Source organism: Somniosus microcephalus, chromosome 18 (genome assembly GCF_052327205.1).
Source record: "Somniosus microcephalus isolate GS21.2 chromosome 18, FLI_Smic_1.0, whole genome shotgun sequence".
In the NCBI taxonomy this organism is placed as follows: Eukaryota; Metazoa; Chordata; class Chondrichthyes; order Squaliformes; family Somniosidae; genus Somniosus; species Somniosus microcephalus.
This window is the reverse complement of record NC_141004.1, coordinates 19,587,537-19,608,184: the sequence shown is the minus strand read 5'-3', so window position 1 is coordinate 19,608,184 and position 20,648 is coordinate 19,587,537. Positions and strand designations below refer to the sequence as shown.

Here is a 20,648-nt window from a genome sequence, read left to right as displayed (position 1 = left end):
AGAAGGATTTGCTGGTAGGGCAAGATGAAGAGGGGTGGGAGGAGGCTCGTGTGGAGCATAAACACCGGCACGGACCAGTTGGACCGAATGGCTGTAAATTCTATGTAAATTGTTTGTTTACAAACAAAACCATGAATTACGTTGGATCCAAATGCGCAATCACGATCAAAGAGGCCTTCCAATACTTTCAGGGCTGCCTTCAGTGGACTGGGGGCGTAACTGCCGCATCGCCCCCCCCCCCCCAGTTTCACACTGTGCAGGCAAGAGCTGGTGCATCAAATAACTTTGTGTCACTTTTGCAGACAAAGCCCTTGAATGTGCACGAACATTAGAAACATCAGCCTCTGCTTTATTAGACTGGAAAGAATATTTGACTGCAGTGAGTCCAGGTTTTCATCTTCCAACATGCAGAACTATCTAATCAGCAGAAAGCTCAAATATTTTGCTTTAAGTTGACTTTATCACAATTCTGACAAATTATTGAAGTTGCTGATGATAACAGATGTACCCAGCCTGAGAACCCTGTCTGGTGAAATTCATCTTGAACACGAATGATCCATTTTAAGTAGCAACAAACTGCTTCTCCACACTTTAAAATGATAGGATGTAAAAGTCTAAAATGAGAATTTAGAGATTGCAGTGTTGCAAATTCATGACATGCCTATTTTATTTAAAAAGTGATATGTTTTTTCCTTCCTTTCCTCCCTTCCTTTTTCCCATTCCCATTTCCTTCCTTCCCTTCTCCTGCTCTCCCTTCTCTTTATCGTGTGCCATCCTCCTCTTTTTGAAAAGCTCAGAGTTGTGGAAAATGTGCAGTGATCAAACTGAAAGGACTGCGACTAATTGAGTGCCACAATTCCGGCTTATCGGAATTTAAAGGCTTCCTGGTCATCCCAATAGTCGCCCCACTCTGATTTTTAAAAAGCCTCGGCTAAGAAGTTGGTTTTGACCTAGTGAAGGTGAGCATAGACCATTGCACAATGTGCCACGGGGCAGTTCACAGGACCAGATGTAGGTGATGCAAAAGGCAAGGATGAAAGGCAGAAATAAAATCTAGAAAGCCAAGCCACAGTATTGGGAATCTTACTGTTTCTTGTGTTGTGGTTGAGAGTTATGATTACAATATGCTAGCCCCATCTATTCTGAGGTTGACTCAGCCTTTCTCAAGTTACATGTTCAAAGCCATACAGTTATGTACAGTTGATTCTCGTTGCATGGAGTGGGTGTTTTATGTGGTGTATCTGATGAGTGAGCGGTAATTCGTGCATAGTTTATTGGGGACGGTTACATCCCCGAGGGTGTTGTGCTGAAGGGCTGTCTTCGCTTGAAGCCTCTCCCGAGAGACTATGTTACATTGTAAAAGGCGCTATAAAATATTTTTAGATAGCACATGTTCGACTGAGTGCTTGGGCCTTTGCAGCGATGTGTGAATAGCTAGCGTGCTCCAACACAACAGGGCTCCCCATCTTATGTACAAGATCTGCAGCAGCAAGAATGGAGCCTGAAGGTAGCAGCTGAGATTTTTCCCTTTTTGTAAAATGATGAGTGCTTTTTAAAAAAAAAAAAAATAATAATAATTGAGAAACCTAGGTGAAGAGCCATGGTCCTACTGCAGGGCCAACAGTTGAAGCCAATGGCTGAGAAGGCAAAGTGTAATCAAGAAGTACTGGTTAGGACCTTGGGTTTTAAAAGTCTAAAGATTGTAGGAGGGCCGAAGGCGGCGAGGTGCTCTGCATGCATCAAAGACAACACGGAAACGTCACCATTCTGGGAAGTAAAAAAAATATATATAATTTTCTTGCTTGCAAGCTGGTCATGTGGCTGGAAACCTGTTAGAAATTCTTCTGAAAGCTAAGTTGAAATGTGTATTTTGCTCTTTTCGTTTGAAGTAGCTCTCGATTGTGGGTTATTTTGGCAGGGTCAGGCATTAAGGGAGCAGTGCTGGTTGGATTATTCTTCAGTCTACACATCAACACACTATACGGTAAATTCACTGATGCAGCACTCTCTCTCTCTGAGGGAATTTGAGATCAAAGGGAGCTTGGGTCCGAGAATCGGTGCTTCAGTGATGTAGCCCTATTTTTGACCACCTCTCCCTTTTGAGTGTTGCTCCCTGCAGGGAGCATGGGATTGATGAATTTACCCATATGGGACAAGTTGCACTTAACCCAGAACAGTTTAATGCTCTGTGGACTGCTTCTGTATTACAAATTGCATTTATTTATTTTTTATTCATTCATGTGATCTGGGCGTCGCTGGCAAGGCCAGCATTTATTGCCCATCCTGAGTTGCCCTTGAGAAGGTGGTGGTGAGCCGCTGCCTTGAACCGCTGCAGTCCGTGTGGTGAAGGTACTCCCACAGTGCTGTTAGGGAGGGAGTTCCAGGATTTTGACCCAGCGACGATGAAGGATCGGTGATATATTTCCAAGTCAGGATGGTGTCTGACTTGGAGGTGATGGTGTTCCCATGCGCCTGCTGCCCTTGTCCTTCTAGGTGGAAGAGGTCGCAGGTTTGGGAGGTGCTGCCGAAGAAGCCTTGGCAAGTTGCTGCAGTGTATCTTGTAGATGGTACACACGACAGCCACGGTGCGCTGGTGGTGGAGGGAGTGAATGTTTAGGTGGTGGATGGGGTGCCATTGAAGCGGGCTGCTTTGTCCTGGATGGTGCCGAGCTTCTTTATTGTTGGAGCTGCACTCATCCAGGCAAGTGGAGAGTATATAGGGCTTATAATGTTGGAAAACATCCCAAGGCACTTCACGGGAGCGTTACCAAACAAAATTTGACACCGAGTCACATAAGGCAATATTAGGACAAGTGACCAAAAACGTGGTCAGAGAGGTAGATTTTAAAGAGCGTCTTAAAAGAGGGTGGAGAGGTTTAGGGAGGGAATTCCAGAGCTTAGGGCCATGGCAGCTGAAGGCACTGCCGCCAATGGTGGAGCGATTAAAATCGAGGACGTGCAAGAGGCTAGAATTGGAGGAGTGCAGAGATCTCTGAGGGTTGTAGGGCTGGAGGAGGTTACAGAGATAGGGAGGGGAGGAGCGAGGCCATGGGAGGATTTGAAAACAAGGATGAGAATTTGAAATCGAGGCGTGGCCGGATGGGGAGCCAATGTAGGTCAGTCAGCACCGGGGTAATGGGTGAACGGAACTTGGTGCGAGTTAGGATACGGGCAGCAGCGATTTGGATGAGTTCAGGTTTATGGAGGGTGGAAGAGGGGAGCGTTGGAATAGTCGAGTCTGGAGGTAACAAAGGCATGGATGAGGGATTCAGCGGTATTGATTTGCCATACATTCTTAGTGAAACAAAAGCAGAAAATACTGGAAATGCTCAGCAGGTCAGGCAGCACCTGTGGAGAGAACAAGATGACTTGACATTTCAGGTGTGGATCCTTCATCGGAGCCCACGTCGCCATTCTGATGAAAGGCCCACACCAGGAACGTCAACCTGCCTGTTGCCTCCACAGACCCTGCCTGATCTGCTGCATGTTCTCCATCATCTGAAGGTTATTTCTTGGTTTTGGTTGACTTACATTTTTAGCGATTTAAAAAAAAAAATTTAAAAAAAATTCCCTAAACACTTGAATATAAATACAGACCAAGTAAACCCCTTTTACTTGTGTTTCTCATATGCTGCAGTCTAAGTGGACTATTACTGGGAGACATGACTTATTGAGGGGCGACCCCTATGAACCTTAAGTTTAAAATGTCTTTCTCTTCACTTTTTTTCCAGAGTTACCATCACTGATGTTTTTTCTACCTTGAGCTTGGGGGAAACAAAATTCTTTTTCACCTTTTTAAAAAAAAAAAAACATGGTTTGTTTACGGTGGCAACTTGGCGATGAACAATTCTGGATTCTCAGTGCCTGAACATGGAGCTGTTTCACATCCTAGCAATGCTGAGAAGAACTCTCCACATTTGTGGTGTTAAAAACTGTGAGAGCTGCAGAACATTTGCCCAGCGGGACGAGAACATTCTAATCCTGCACTTTGTCTCTGACAAGATCTAGAGGAAGTCTCGTCATGACGGAGAAACCTCAACCCAATATGTTTTTCCACAAACGAAGGTCCCAGTTGTTGTTGCTGAACTCGCTGACCTGTGGCCTGGAGATCTGCGTGGCAGCTGGAATCACCTTTGTCCCCCCACTGCTGCTCGAAGCTGGGGTGCAAGAAAAATATATGACTATGGTCTTGGGTAAGTGCAGTTATAAAATGTGCGCTCTCGTTGTGCAGCTGTGATTTATCAGATGTTTTATTTCCGGCTTTTCGCCTCTCTCCTGAAGGCACGGACTCTCGCAGACCTTCAGTTCCATGTGTGCCTGCAGCCCTCCTTCCTGTACCTTGCCCCCAACTTTCGCCATGAACTATGTCACCTAGGTATTCCCATCGGCATAGTTTTAACACCTGTCGTTCACCCATGTATCTCAAGTGGTTAATGCAGCATGAAAGTCCTGTTGTTCTTGCAACATATCCTGGCTAATTACAACCCATCAGAAAATCTAGGCTTTATCATCATCTGGCTATTTAATCATGGGGAGTGACATGAATCAGTCATTCGTGAAAAGAAAGACTTATGAAATAATACTGAGCGGCCTACCGGTGGCGCTGTCCAGGGAGAGTATAAATACTCGGGCATGGGCCCAGCTTGCGCAGGACATTCTTAACAGGAACTAGTGAAGGACACAACTAGACCTCCATGTTGTAAAACAGTTGATTTAAAGCTTTGTTTAATGCTTAGACCAAGTGCCTAGTAGTTTTCTTGCGTCCGGGAGCATCACAGTCGATCCAGTCCTGCGCCCTGCGAACGTCCCCCACACATTTTCCTGCGAGCTTCACTGCATAGCAATCTGGGGTGTGAACCTTGGCTGCTCTACCCCTAGCTTAGGGGTGCTCAGGACAATTGCAGTGCTCCAATCCCTGTCCCAGCTAACTCAGCCCAGGATTGGGGGGGGCTAAATTTGGTTGATTTGCGCTTCCAGGCCGCTAACGGGCTGCAAATCAACTAGCACCCGGGCTATAGAATTTCCCCATGTGACAGCAAAGAGCTCCAGACATGGTAGTGTAAGCTCCCTCAGTCCTAATGTGTAAAGGTGGCACCTGATGTCTCACAATCCCTTACAGACCATGAGGCCCCAGGTTTTGATTCCCTGGGGTAAAAATTGGGCAACTCCTTTGGGGCGCTACCTTGGCCGGGGCCCTAATTTTAGCGCCCCGGAAAAGTTAGCGCCCCCACGGTCGATTTTCCCAGGTAACACCCCGAGAGGGAGGAGGGACGCTACTGGAAGCGCCCCGCGCCCCTCTTGGGGTGCTGTGAGCCAAAACCGCGGTGCTACGTGCTGCGGTACTGCAGTCCGTGAGGCTTTCCAACTCGTGTACAGCCCACTTGATAGCTCAACAACTTGCATTTATATAGCGCCTTTAATGGTGTAAAACGTCCCAAGGTGCTTCACAGGAGCGGTTATCAGACAAAATTTGACAACACGCCACATAAGGATATATTAGGTCAGATGATCAAAAGCTTGGTCAAAGAGGTGGGTTTTAAGGAGCGTCTTAAAGGAGGAAAATGAGGCTTGAGAGGTTTAGGGAGGGAATTCCAGAGCTTGGGACCAAGGCAGCTGAAGGCCCGGCCGCCAATGGTGGAGCGATTAAAATCAGGGATGCAGAAGAGGCCAGAATTAGAGGAACGCAGATATCGGGGAGGGTTGTGGGGCTGGAGGTGATTACAGAGCTTGGGAGGGGCAAGGCCATGGAGGGATTTTATAATGGAGGCGTTGCTTAACCGGGAGCCAATGTATGTCAGCGCGTTGTTATTTTAGAACAAAATTACTCTTAAACTATCTACTGATGCCACTCTCAGTCAGTGGTGCTGATGTATTCCAGAGTGACCTCGTGATGACTCTACCTCCAGTGTATTTTTTAACCTCCCTGTTGGTGGGGAAGCCCCAGGCCTTCATTCAGGACTGGCCCCATCCCAGCCTTGTGGGTTGGGGTAGGGGAGTTTGCAGATAGAAACCCACACCTCGCTTACCTGGCATCATACATGTGCAACAACAGCACCTTGCATTTGTGTAGCATCTTTAACATAGTATAACGTCCCAAGGTGCTTCACAGGAGCGTAATCAAAGAAAAATTGACAACTAAGCCAAATACGGAGGCATTAGGACAGATGACCAAAAGCTTGGTCAAAGAGGTAGGTTTTAAGCAGCGTGTTGAAGGAGGAGGGAGAGGTTCAGGGACCACACTGTGCACCAGGAGGCTGCCTGAAGGCACCAGAAGCTTGTGAGTGCAGTGATGCCATTAGGACTCAAATCCGGGTTCAAATCCGGCCTCGGGTGACTGTCTGTGTGGAGTTTGCACATTCTCCCCGTGTTTGCGTGGGTTTCCTCTGGGTGCTCCGGTTTCCTCCCACAGTCCAAAGATGTGCGGGTTAGGTTGATTGGCCATGATAAAAAAATTGACCCTTAGTGTTAGGGGGGATTAAATACGTGGGGTTACGGGGATAGGGCTTGGGTGGGATGGCTGTCGGTGTAGGGACCGGGTGCTAGGGTTTGGATGATCAGCCATGATCTCGTTGAATGGCGGAGCAGGCTCGAAGGGCCGAATGGCCTACTCCTGCTCCTATCTTCTATGTTTCTATCTATGACTCAATGCTGGGTGTGTGAACACTTCATCCTATGACCACTTGAACAGTAGAAAATGCCCAGCAGTGCAATCTTTTCAAACTTGGGTTGTAACACTCGATGGAAGTAGCGATGGTTACAGGTCTGTCGCCGCTTGTGTTATTGGTGGGAGCAATATGAGGGAATAAATTGAGTGTTGTGTGAAATGTTTATTGCACAACATGTATTAGCTAAAGTCCAATCTTTCCTAAACTAAACTAAATAACGTTGAGATAAATGGCAGCGGTTGGCGAACTTTCCCACCAGTTTTCAGGGATACCCACACCTTGAAATCCTGGCACCACGACCAGAAAGATACAGACTTTAAATCTATGCACCTTCAAATCTTTTAGCTTTGTATCTATATTTATAAAACTGTTTTATCACCTAACCTTGTGCTAAAATTGTTACTAAGTGCCAGCATATTTAGCTGCGCCCAAATTTCCCCACATGTTTGCAAGAACCCAAGTATGACCATGGGCAATATGTCAGCTCGAGAGTGTGACCGAGAAGGTTCGAGCCCTTGCTGAGGGTTAACTTGTGGGGGAAAACCTTGGAGGAGGGAAGGAAGGTTGTTCGTAATGCTTTGCAACTGTTGATAAAATAAGCTACCATTTATGAATCTTTTCCTTCCTCAGTATTAAAGGAAAAGGTTTAGCTTATTATTGGAAATGCTACAGGGATATTAAGGGGAGGAGGGAGAGAACAAATCTAGAGTCATAGAGTTATACAGTACAGAAAGAGGCCCTTCGGCCCATCGTGTCCGCACCGGCCATCAAGCCCTGTCTATTCTAATCCCATTTTCCAGCACTTGGTCCGTAGCCTTGTATGCTATGGCGTTTCAAGTGCTCATCTAAATGCTGCTTGAATGTTGTGAGGGTTCCTGCCTCTACCACCCTTTCAGGCAGTGAGTTCCAGATTCCAACCACCCTCTGGGTGAAAAAGGTTTTCTTCGAATCCCCTCTAAACCTCCTGCCCCATACTTTGAAACTATGCCCCCTGGTTATTGACCCCTCTACTAAGGGGAAAAGTTCCTTTCTATCTACCCTATCTATGCCCCTCATAATTTTGTACACCTCAATCAGGTCCCCCCTCAGCCTTCTCTGCTCTAAGGAAAACAACCCCAGCCTGTCCAGTCTCTCTTCATAGCTGAAGCGCTCCAGCCCAGGCAACATCCTGGTGAATTTCCTCTGCACCCTCTCCAATGCAATCACATCCTTCCTATAGTGTGGTGACCAGAACTGCTCACAGTATTCCAGCTGTGGCCTAACTAGCGTTTTGTACAGCTCCATCATAACCTCCCTGCTCTTATATTCTGTGCCTCAGTTAATGAAGGCAAGTATCCCATATGCCTTTTTAACTACCTTATCTACCTGATTTGCTGCCTTCAGGGATCTATGTACATGCACACCAAGGTCCCGCTGATCCTCTGTCCTTCCTAGGGTCCAACCATTCATTGTGTATTCCCTTGCCTTGTTAGTCCTCCCAAAATGCATCACCTCACACTTTTCAGGGTTAAATTCCATTTAGAAGATTAAAGTTATTGCAATGCTAACTGGGCAATAAAATATAAAAGTGCACCGGATCTATCTCCCTCCTTTAAAATGTCTGCTGAAGTGCATTAAGTTTTCCCCACTACAAGTTTCTTCCCTTCCCTCCTCCGAGCACTGGCTCTGGTCAGGGTGCAGTCCCATGGAGACCTGACGCGCTCTAGTACTGCACCCAAGTGGGCATTCTTCATACATAGGCCTGACTGGCGAGCAGCGGTGATCACTGCACAGTGTGCCCGCCAAGGAGTGTGTGCGGATATCATAGGATGACTGCATTTGGCTTGTCTGTGATGGTCTAATGGACTGACAACACTGGCTGTCAAAAAATTGCGCGTGAATAATGGCTATTTGGCCGAGCAGTTTGCGTCCAAAATATGACGTGCCTTTTTAAAAAAAAAAAAAAAAATTAAATTCTTGTGAGCAGTTTTAAGATTTTTGTAGACTGAATGTGTAAATATATATTTTTTTCTGAAGTACAGTAGTTGATAAAATATGGGGGCTTTAAGTTTGAAAAGGACAGTTGAGCTCCTGGATGGTCTAATTCATACAGTCACAGAATGATACAGCGCAGAAGGAGGCCATTCGGCCCCTCGCGCCTGCACCAGCTCTTTGGTAGGAGCGATCCAATTAACCCCACTCCCCCCTGCTCTTTCCCCAAAGCCCTGCAAAATGGTTTCCCTCTGAGTATTTAAGTAATTGAAGTTGTAGAAAAGGCCTCCCGGCTTGTGAGACGTCCTAGGGAAAAATCCCCCTGTGAGTCTGTGCCTCCACTTCATGCGGATGGGAGTTCACTGCTTCCGTCTGGAAGTGTGATGTGGCAATTTCTGTTCAGCTGCTGTTTTGTGGCCTCGGGCCCTTTTTTTTCTCCTCCTTGCTGTTAAATATATAACGTGTTCTAACTACATTTATTGCAACGGCTATAATTACAGTGGTAGCTGGTTAAATCTTACAGCTATCACATGTGACGACATCTGCTTTCAGTATTTTTGTTATAAAAAAAAAGTCGTCTCCCCGGAAAAAATGTCTGGAATTTCTTTTTCTAATAGTTGCCGATCGTGCTTCCAAATAGGAAATGAGAGCTGCTTAAAAGTTCCATAAACATGTGCGGAAGTGAATGACTGACTGACTGTCGTCTGAAATCCTGTCTTGTTGCAGTTAGCCAGCCTGAAGCACAGGAATATTTTTTGTGGAGTGTCTTGTGGTGAAGGTTTAGTTCAGAGGCTAGTGGAAGAAAAGAAGGGATCAGTCGGCAAGCGAGCAAACGCCCACTTTGCTGTCCCCTTTGCGAGCCTTCTGTCCCGGTGTAATGTGCAGCTTCCAGTACAAAGCTGCCATTCAGGTTTTAGCTGAGCTTATTCAGATGCTGGAACACTAAAAAGAGCACAGTATTATTTCAGTGCCCAGCCACGGCCGAGTCGCTTCAAATGGGGCCCCTTCAAATGTGATTGAGGCATGTATGTGATAAGAGGGGTGGTAATCCGATAAGACTTGAGCCTGGCGACCTCATAGTCCAAATGCACAGTACATGCCCCCTTCAAACAGTGGTCAGGTTGTGCCTAGTTCACATCACCGTTGTTACGGATACTAAAGCCGGCCTACTACCCCATAAATTAAACTATGTTGTACAAAACTGTCGTCATTTTGTTGCCATTTCATTAAATAGAGCTACTGTAAGGTAGTCTTGCAGACTAAACTGCGATTAGAAGTGCTTTTATCTGTTGCTAGGCAGCAGAATGTTGTCTTGGTGTTTGGTTGTCTGGTGAGGTATTGAGTATCCTGCTCCTGAAGGCTCTCCTTTGTTTGGGTCAACACTACTACTAGACTAGCACCAGATCCATTGCATGAGAGTGAATTTCCTATTTTCAACAAGGCACAGTGACGGCCAGTATTCACGGTTCGGCTAGCAGTGAATTTCTTGTGGACTAGCGAACAAGTTGTTGGCCAGTTGTGAACCATTGTATTTCCTAGATGGCCTCACAAAATGGACACCAGAGTTTGAATTCCGGTCTTGACTTATTCCCTGGCCGTCCCATAATATTTGCGCATTACAAGTCTTGATTGACGTGACACAGCTTGGGAGGGAAAGAAGGAAATATCCCCCTCTCTTAAACTAGATTCCTTTGGGTGAGAGGTTGAAATAGGAACAGCAGGAGGCCATTCAGCCCCTCGAGCATTTTCTGCCATTCAGTTCGATCATGGCTGATCTGTATCTTAACTCCATCGACCCGCCTTGTTCCGTAACCCTTAATATCCTTGCCTAACTAAGTATTTTGCGCATGAGCTACAAAGATATCTGTGGCTTGGAGCATCTTGCCCAGCTCGTTGAGTTATTTACATAAACTAAATAGAAGCCATTTTCAATTGCATAGAATTATATAAAATTACAGCACAGAAACAGGCCATTTGGCCAACTAGTATATTCCACACGAGTCTCCTCCCATTCCCTCTACCTCATCTCAACCTTTCAGCATATCTTTCTAGTCCCTTTTCTCTCGTGTACTCGTCCTATTTCCTTGTGAAAGCATCTAAGCTATTTGTCTCAGTCACCTCCTGTGGTCGCGAGTTCCACATTCTCACCACTCTGAGTAAATAAATGTCTCCTTATTTCCCTATTGGATTTATTAGTAACTATCTTGTATTAGTTTTGGATTCTCCCATAAGTGGAAACAGTCTCTCCTCATTTACCCTTTTTAATCCATCTATAATTTTAAAGACCTCTATCAGGTGGTCTCCACTAAGTCTTCTCTTTTCTAACGAAAGAACTACTAACCTGTTCAATCTTTCCTGATAACTGTAAACTCTCTGTTCTGGAACCATCCTTGTAAATCTTTGTACTTTCTCCAGTGTTTCTATGTCTTTTTTATAGTATGGAGACCAGAGTTGTGCACAGCACTCTAAGTGCGTCCTGACCAGGGTCCTATACAAGTTTAACATAACTTCACAACTTTTGAATTCTATACCCCTAGAAATAAATCCCAGTGCTTTGTTAGCATTTTGAATTGCTTTGCTGACCTGTGATGCTGCTTTTAATGATTTGTTCACCTGTATCCCCAGATCCCTTTGCTCTTCTACCCCATTAAGTTTCTTATTTTCTAAGGTATAGATGATGTTTCTATTTTTCCTACCAAAGTGTGTCACCTCACACTTATGTGTTGAAAGTTAATTTGCCTCTTAACTGCCCACACTGCAAATTGATTGAAGTAATTTGAAGAACATTAATCAATTCTGTTTGGAGAGTGGAACCAAATTTAAGATGTCCCCCATAGAGCTCCTCCCCATAGCTTCATAGAATCATCGAACTTTACGGCACAGAAGGAGGCCATTCGGCCCATTGTGTCTATGCCGGCTGAAAAAGAGCTATCCCACTTTCCAGCTCTTGGTCCGTAGCCCTGTAGGTTACAGCACTTCAAATGCATATGCAAGTACTTTTATTTAAAAAAATTTTTTTTTTTTTTTTTTTTTAAATTAAAAAAAAAAATGTTATTTGTTCATGGGATGTGGGCAAGGCCGGCATTTATTGCCCATCCCTAATTGCCCTCGAGAAGGTGGTGATGAGCCATCTTCTTGAACTGCAGAGGGCAGTTAAAAGTCAACTCGATTGCTGTGGGTCTGGAGTCACATATAGGCCAGATCGGGTAAGGATCTTTCCTCCCCTAAAGGACATTAGTGAACCGGTAGTTCCCCATTACTGATGCTAGTTTTTAATTTCAGATTTAATTAACTGAATTTAAATTTCCCCATCTGCCGCGGTGGGATTTGAACAGGCCTCTGGATTACTAGGCCAGTAACATAACCGCTATGCTACCATACCCGGTGATGAGAGTTTCTGCCTCTACCACAGTTTCAGGCAGTGAGTTCCAGACCCCCACCACCCTCTGGGTGAAAAAAGTTCTCCTCAACTCCCCTCTACCAATTACTTTAAACCTAGCAAAATTAATGGGACTAAAAGTCGATAAATTCCAAGGACCAGATTGTAAAGTCCGCGCCTCAATAATACACGGACTTCGGGAGAACAGTTTAACAGGTACCTTACTGAACAGGAGGGCAACGTCAGACTGAAATACAGAAGCCTGCTAGGGCCTTTTATACAGGGGTGGTCACTGCCGGTACTGCAGTCTAAAACCAGTTCTTCCCTTAAAGGTACATACACAACACAGATGACCTACATCCTAGGGTTTTGAAAGAGGTGGCCATTGGGATAGTGGACGCATTGGTTGTCAACTTCCAAAATTCTATAGATTCTGGAACGGTTCCTGCAGATTGGAGGATAGCAAACGTAACCTCGCTATTTAAGAAAGGAGGGAGAGAGAAAACGGGGAACTACAGACCTGTTAGCCTCACATCAGTAGTTGGGAAAATACTGGACTCTATTATAAAGGATGCAATAACTGGGCACTTAGAAACTAATAGTAAGATTGGGCAGAGTCAACATGGATTTATGAAAGGGAAATCCTGTTTGACAAACCTATTGGAGTTCTTTGAGGATGTAACTAGTGGAGTAGACAAAGGGGAACCGGTAGATGTGGTGTATCTGGATTTTCAGAAGGCCTTCGATAAGGTCCCACACAAGAGGTTGGTGAACAAAATTAGGGCACATGGAATTGGGGTTAGTATACTAGCATGGATTGAGAATTGGTTAACAGACAGAAAACAAAGAGTAGAGATAAACGGGTCTTTTTCAGGATGGCAGGCTGTGACTGGTGGGGTACCGCAAGGATCGGTGCTTGGGCCCCAGCTATTCACAATCTATATCAATGATTTTGATGAGGGGACTAAATGTAACATTTCCAAATTTGCTGATGATACAAAGCTAGGTGGCAGTGTCAGTTGTGAAGAGGATGTGAAGAGGCTTCAAGGGGATCTCGACAGGCTTAATGAGTGGGCGAGAACATGGCAGATGGAATATAATGTGGATAAATGTGAAGTTATCTACTTTAGTAGAAAAAACAAAGGCAGAGTATTTCCTAAATGGTGAAAGATTGGGGAATGTAGATGCTCAAAGGGACCTGGGTGTCCTTGTAGATGAGTCACTGAAAGTGAATGTGCAAGTGCAGCAAGCCATTAGGAAGGCAAATGGTATGCTGGCCTTCATTACAAGAGGATTTGAGTACAGGAGTAAAGAAGTCTTACTCCAACTATATAGGGCCTTGGTGAGACCACACCTGGAGTATTGTGTACAGTTTTGGTCTCCTTACCTAAGGAAGGATATACTTGCCGTAGAGGGAGTGCAACGAAGGTTCACAAGATTGATTCCTGGGATGGCGGGACTGTTGTATGAGAAGAGATTGAGTAAACTAGGCCTGTATTCTCTTGAATTCAGAAGAATGAGAGGGGATCTCATTGAAGCATACAAAATTATTACAGGACTTGATGGGGTGGATGCTGGGAGAATGTTTCCCTTGGCTGGGCAGTCTAGAACCAGGGGCCACAGCCTCAGGATAAAGGGTAGGCCATTCAGGACTGAGAGGAGAAGAAATTTCTTCACACAGGGTGGTGAATCTTTGGAATTCTCTACCACAGAGGGCTGTGGAGGCTCAGTCATTGGGTATATTCAAAACAGAAGTCGATAGATTTCTGACTAGTAAAGACATCAAGGGATATGGCGATAGGGCCGGTGAATGGAGTTGAGGCAGAAGATCAGCCACGATCTAATTGAATGGCGGAGCAGGTTTGAAGGGCCGAATGGTCTACTCCTATTTCTTATGTTCTTATGCCCCCTGATTATTCACCTCTCTGCTAAGGGAGTTGTTGAAGGTAAAATGTAATTGAATCTTGCAGGCCAGAAGGTCACGGGTTGGATTCCTGTTCTGTGCTTCATTAGCTGGTCTCGACCAAGGTAGCTGCAATCGGCCTCTGCACCTCGAGGGGTTGGCAACTCTGGAGGCGTGATCACATGACATAATCACGGGAGCCTAATTATAATATGCTAATTGAGGTCTTACAGGACCCTATTAGCATACTACGAGTAGGCTCCTACCTGAAACAGCCAGGTGCCTGGACTGCCCTGCAAAATAAAATACAAATGAGCGGAAGTGTGTTGCCACGATTTTCAGGATGCTACCACTTAGTTGCTGCCTGACACTTGGGGCTAGATTTTCGGGGAGCCATCAGGCGGGGTTTCAGGCGTGGGGGGGAAATCCCGAATTTGGGGGTCCCGACACCATCCCGCCCAAAACCCCGCCCCACGTAAGTTTCAGGGGCGGAGGGTACCCGACCCGCCGAAACCAGGCGGGAAGGGATTAGTGCCAATTAACTGCCTGTTAACAGGTAGTTAACGGGCAGTTTTTAGCCTAATCCCTATTTTGAGGGGTTTCGTGTGGGTTTCCCGACGGCTCCAAACCACGCCAGGTAGAGCAGGCGGGCCGTCGGGTTGAAGGAGTTGGAGGGGTCGCAATGTCGGCGCGCAGGTGAGTGATGGGTGCATGAGTGCAAAGGTAAGTGTGTCTAAAGTGTGTAAAGAACTTTTACTTACCTGTACTTACCTTAACAGCCTGGGCGGGCTCAACAAGGTCAATCAAGGGAAAATCGCGCGGATTGGCCGGACGTTGAAGTAGGCGGGTCAAAAACTCGAAAGGGGAAGTCCCGCCTTCTTCCCGACAGGTTCGGCAAAATCTACCCCTTGGTCGCTGCATGTGCAATTGAGTAGTATGTATAAAGTTTACTGTTTTGAAGGAGAAATTGCCATTAAAATGTAATTTCTTTAATGCATTTGTTTGCTTCATTTTTTGTAAATTGCATTTTGGTACCATTGTATGTACAATGTCTTTATCATTTTTACTTCCTCTCCACAGGAATTGGGCCAGTCCTAGGACTTGTATTTGTTCCAATGATCGGTTCAGCAAGTGACCACTGGACAAGTAAATATGGCCGCCGGCGTCCCTTCATTTGGGCACTCTGTCTTGGTGTCCTTCTGAGTCTCTTTATCATCCCCCATGCCAGCAAGATGGCCACTACCTTCAGCCTGAAAGACTACCCCGTCGACGTGATCTTTCTTATCATCGGGATCTGCATGTTGGACTTTTGTGGCCAAGTCTGTTTCACACCTCTAGAGGCCCTGCTGTCTGACTTGTTCCATGACGCCGAAGACTGCAGACAAGCCTTCTCCATGTATTCCTTTATGATCAGCCTGGGGGGTTGCATTGGCTACCTCTTGACAGCAATAGACTGGAAAAAGACCTTTCTGTCCACTTACCTTGGTGGGCAGGAAGATTGTCTCTTCACAATTCTGGCTGCCGTATTTATAGTGTGTGTTTTCGCCACCTTCTTTGTGTCTGAAGAAAACTGTAGTAATACGGATGGCCTTGTTGACATCTCACCAAAGGAAGTCATTAAGCCTCTGGCAAGGTACTGTTGTTGCTCCACTAGTACACTTTGGCGCGCGAGGCACTCCCTTCTAGTACTGAAGAACTGTTGCACTTTGATCCCCAAACTGTACCACCTGTACTGTCGCATTCCCAAGGTGATCCGACAGCTGGTTGTCGCCGAGTTCTACAGCTGGATGGCCCTCATGACGTTCATGATGTTCTATACTGACTTTGTGGGGGAAGGGCTCTACCACGGTATCCCGAATGCTGATCCTGGGAGCGAAGCCAGACTACGCTATGATGAAGGTACAGTGGTTTTAGCATGAAGGAAATTAAGAGGAAAATTATACAGCACCTGTCTCTCTTTAATTTATGCCATAACTGAGGAGCACAAGTCTGACTGAATATGTCCATTTTGCTTTGTAGGTTTTGGCCTTGGTCTATAAATTGGAAAATACAAATATTTGCAATATCACATTTCTTGTATAGTGCCATAGGTGCATTTTTTTTTTAGTCCGTGTAGCCACTGTTCCTATGCAAGTAAACCTAACCCAGCAGATCCAACGAGAAGCGATGGGATAAATGACCAGTTAGTCTGTTTCGGCAATGTTGCTTAAGAAGGGATCTTGGTCAAGGTACAGGGAGAACTCTTCTGCTCTTCTTCCAGCATCGCCATGCGATCTTTATGTCACCCAACTGGGGGCCTCGGTTTAACGTCGCATCTCAAAGACGGCACCTCTGACAATGCAGCACTTCCTCAGTACAGTACTGCATTGAAAAGTCAGCCTAGATTATGCCCTCGAGTGCTAGTGAGTCTTGAAGCCTGGCCCTTCTGACTCGGGAATGAGTGCTGCCAATGAGCCAAGATGTGGAGTTTTAAAACAGACATGCTAGTGGGCGCGTTTAGAATAGCGCACAGATTGACTTAATGCCATCGGAGGTAATTAAACCTCCAACATGCCTAAGTGGACACACAACATGTTTCCCCCTAAGGTGTGTGGCCGCGCACCAATCGCGAGGTCCCACACAGGACACTGACCTTAGGGGGAACATTGGCGTGTCAGCTGTGGCTCAGTGGATAGCACCCTCTCCTCTGAGTCAGAAGGTTGTGGGTCCAAGTCCCACTCCAGGGACTTGAGCACATAAAGCTGGGCTGACACTCCAGTGCAGTGCTGAGGGAGTGCTGCAGTGTCGGAGGTGCCGTTTTTCAGATGAGAGCTTAAACCGAGGCCCCGTCTGCACACTCAGGTGGATGTATAAGAACCTGTGGCTCTATTTCAAAGAAGAGCAGGGGCGTTATCCCTGGTGTCCTGGCCAATATTTCTCCCACAACCAACTTAACAAAAACAGAAATTATCTGGTCATTATCACATTGCTATTTGTGGGAGCTTGCTGTGTGCAAATTGGCTGCAGCATTTCCCACATTACAACAGTGACTACACTTCCAAAAAGTACTTCATTGGCTTTAAAGCGCTTTGAGATGTCCAATGATCATGAAAGGCGCTATAGAAATGCAAGTCTTTCTCTTTTTTTTTCTTTCTTTCTTTCTCACCACTTAAGTAAGGGTACTTAAGGAAGTGGCCCTAGAAATAGTAGATGCATTGCTGGTCATCTTCCAAAATTCTATAGACTCTGGAACAGTACCCATGGATTGGAGGGTAGCTAATGTTACCCCACTATTCAAAAAAGGTGGTAGAGAGAAAACAGGGAATTATAGACCGGTAAGCCTGACATTGGTAGCGGGGAAAATGCTGGAGTCCATTATAAAAGACGTAATAGCAGATCACTTGGAAAGCAGTGACAGGATCGGACAGAGTCAACATGGATTTACAAAAGGTAAATCGTGCTCGACTAATCTACTGGGATTTTTTGAGGATGTAACTGGTAGAATAGATAAGGGAGAACCAGTGGATGTGGTGTATTTGGACTTTCAGAAGGCTTTTGATAAGGTATCGCATAAGAGATTAGCGTGTAAAGTTAAAGCACATGGGATTGAGGGTAAGGTACTGACTTGGATAGAGAACTGGTTGGCAGACAGGAAGCAAAGAGTTGGAATAAACGGGTCTTTTTCCGAGTGGCAGGCAGTGACTAGTGGGGTACGGCAGGGATCAGTGCTAGGACCCCAGCTATTCACAATATATATTAATGATCTAGACGAGGGAATTAGATGTAATATCTCCAAGTTTGCAGATGACACAAAGCTGGGTGGGCGTGTGTGCTGTGAGGAGGATGCCGAGAAAATCCAGTTTGATTTGGACAAGTTGGGTGATTGGGCAGATGCAGTACAATGTGGATAAATGCGAGTTTATCCACTTTGGTGGCCAAAACAGGAAGGCAGATTATTATCTGAACGGCAATAGATTGGGAGAAGGGGAAGTGCAACGAGACCTGGGTGTCCTTGTGCACCAGTCATTGAAGGTAAGCATGCAGGTGCAGCAGGCAGTTAAGAAGGCAAATGGTATGTTGGCCTTCATAGCGAGAGGGTTCGAGTACAGGAACAAGGATGTCTTGCTGCAGTTGTACAGGGCCTTGGTGAGACCACACCTTGAGTATTGTGTGCAGTTTTGGTCGCCTTATCTGAGGAAGGACGTTCTTTCCATGGAGGAAGTGCAGCGAAGATTCACCAGACTGGTACTGAATTTGGATGATCAGCCATGATCTCATTAAATGGCGGAACAGGCTCGAGGGGCCGGATGGCCTACTCCTGCTCCTATCTTCTATATTTCTTTGTTTCACCAGCTGCTGCCACTGGAAGGTACAGCGCATGAGCGGCCGCTAATTTTAAGGAATCGTGCATGAAAAAAAAATTCGAGGGAACATTGACACAAGCCTTGAAATTCTCTGTCTGAGTTAATTGCCCATCATTATTTTAAGAGATGTCAACTCATTTCTTTTAAACAGTTTAATGCCTCTGTTTGGCTAGAGAAATATAGTACAAATGTATTAAATACTCACTCTACCCAATCATTTTTCAAAAGCACAGCTGAAACTGTAATAGCTGTAAAAAAAAAAAAAGGCATCAGTCCTAGGCTGATTTGTAATAATCTAAATCTCGCCAGTGTATTACCCCAATACATTACACTAATTTACTTACTCCTAAGCAGGTATACAAATGCAGTCACTGTAGCTGCCTATAACCCCTCCCCTTAAAGTGGTCCCATTTATACAAAGCTGCTTCCTATATACATAAACACCAATTGTGCGTTTTATGTGCATGCAGGTTTTGACATCCGATGACTCTTCCTTTCTGTAAACAGTGCCAGTGACATAATTTCAAGGGAACTGGTTTGGAGAGTTACTGTGCCAGGTTGTGCAATGAGTTATTCAACTCGGTTACTCTGACAAGCTACTGTGTTAGATGGTGTATTGGACGGATGAGTTACAGTGAGACAAGAACTAGGGGCCATAATTATCAGACAGTCACTAATAAATCCAATAGGGAATTCAGAAGAAACTTCTTTACCCAGAGAGTGGTTAGAATGTGGAACTTGCTACCACATGGAGTAGCTGAGGTGAACAGCACAGATGCATTTAAGGGGAAGCTAGATAAGCACGTGAGAAATAAAGGAATAGAAGGATATGCTGATAGGGTGAGATGAAGAGAGGTGGGAGGAGGCTCGTGTGGAGCATAAACACCGGCACGGACCAGTTGGGCCGAATGGCCTGTTTCTGTGCTGTAAAGTCTATGTAAATGCAGATATTGGGTAGGAACAGGATCAAGCGTGGTTATGATGCCCTCGCCTGCTCTCTCAACAAACAATAAGCTACCAACAGTCATGATTTAAGCTCGCCCATGCAAAATGGCTACTTGAGCCAGGCTTTGGAGAGCTGCGAGTGCCAATGGCAATACTCCCCCTGGAAAAGTCGGCGTCATTGGGGGTGGGGGAAGCCACGATGTCAAATTAGGGGGACGCAAGCCAACATCCTGTCAATCCATGGGCCAGTGCATTCGTTTATCAAGTCACCACCTAATATGAAAAAGTAGTTAAAAATTCAGATTTTTCATTGCTCGCAATCTCGATACAGAAATTAATGTTCAAAAGCGTCCACGACATGTCCCAGCTTGTGCCGAAATAGTCATGATTCTTGACTTATGCGTTCAATAGTTCTTTTCAAATAGTGTTACACCACAAACCCTTTCCTGCTGGCCTCGGTCCAGGAAATAAGGCCTGGCTTTGCACCAAATGGACCAGAGGTCTAAGAGTTATCACAGTCGATTTTTTTCCCCCCCTCCTCCTCCTATACACGGGCTGACGTGTTGGTGCAGGGAAGGATTAACTGCCGACTTGAGTTATTTTCTCTCTGATCGGGAGTGTGTGTTTAATGTTGAGAAGCAAGTGTTTTTAAGAAAACCTGGGCCGGCCCAACGCACCGAACTTGACGAACTGTCCTTTGCAGCAGCAGTGCCTACAGTTCAAATACTTAGCCAGATTTACACTAAACACAGCTGACATCTGAATCTGTTACAAAATGGCCTTTTTCAGCCAGTCTCAATGTTAGTAAAATGAGGTGATTGGTTACCTTTTTACGGTAAGCATTGAGCAACTGGCGGGAGGAGTGTGACCACATTCTAGTTACATTTTAGTGTATTGAGCAAGAACTCTAAGGAGCCCACGTCTATTTGATTCCTTTGCCACCAGAGGTTTTCTGTGTGTTTGCAGAGAAGGTGGAGTAGGCTCCAAGTCCTGGTTTCCAGCTTTCCTTGTGTAGAAACACAGGGCGTGTACAAGGCACAATCCTGCTTTTTTTTTCCAGATTTCTTATCCAAATAGTCTTGTTTTCTCACTCCACCAGGTGAAAAGACATGAAAGACTTGCATTTAGATAGCGCCTTTCCCCACCACAGGACGTCCCAAAGCGCTTCACGGCCAATGAGGTACTTTTGAAGTGTAGTCTCTGTTGCAATGTAGGGAAACGTGGCAGCCAATTTTGCGCACAGCAAGCTCCCACAAACAGCAATGTGATAATGACCAGATGATCTGTTTTAGTACTGTTGGTTGAAGGATAAATATTGGCTAGCACACTGAGGAGAACTCCCCTGCTCTTCGAAATAGTGCCATGGGATCTTTTACGTCCAACTGAGAGGAGAGACCGGGGCCTCGGTTTAACGTCTCATCCGAAAGACGGCACCTCCAACA

The 20,648-nt window shown here is 45.6% G+C and overlaps 1 protein-coding gene across 4 annotated transcripts in view; it reads left to right on the top strand.

The window, feature by feature from the left end:
* The window catches only part of LOC147105082 (solute carrier family 45 member 3), a 147,751-nt gene that overhangs the window by 111,776 nt on the left and 15,327 nt on the right, over nt 1-20,648 (top strand). For all 4 annotated transcript variants that reach the window (XM_086011152.1, XM_086011151.1, XM_086011153.1 and 1 more), the window contains 2 exons: nt 3,732-4,193; nt 14,999-15,817. In XM_086011152.1, the coding sequence (XP_085867278.1) occupies nt 4,022-4,193; nt 14,999-15,817 (991 nt within the window). In that variant the 5' untranslated portion in view covers nt 3,732-4,021. The remainder of the gene's footprint in view (nt 1-3,731; nt 4,194-14,998; nt 15,818-20,648) is intronic.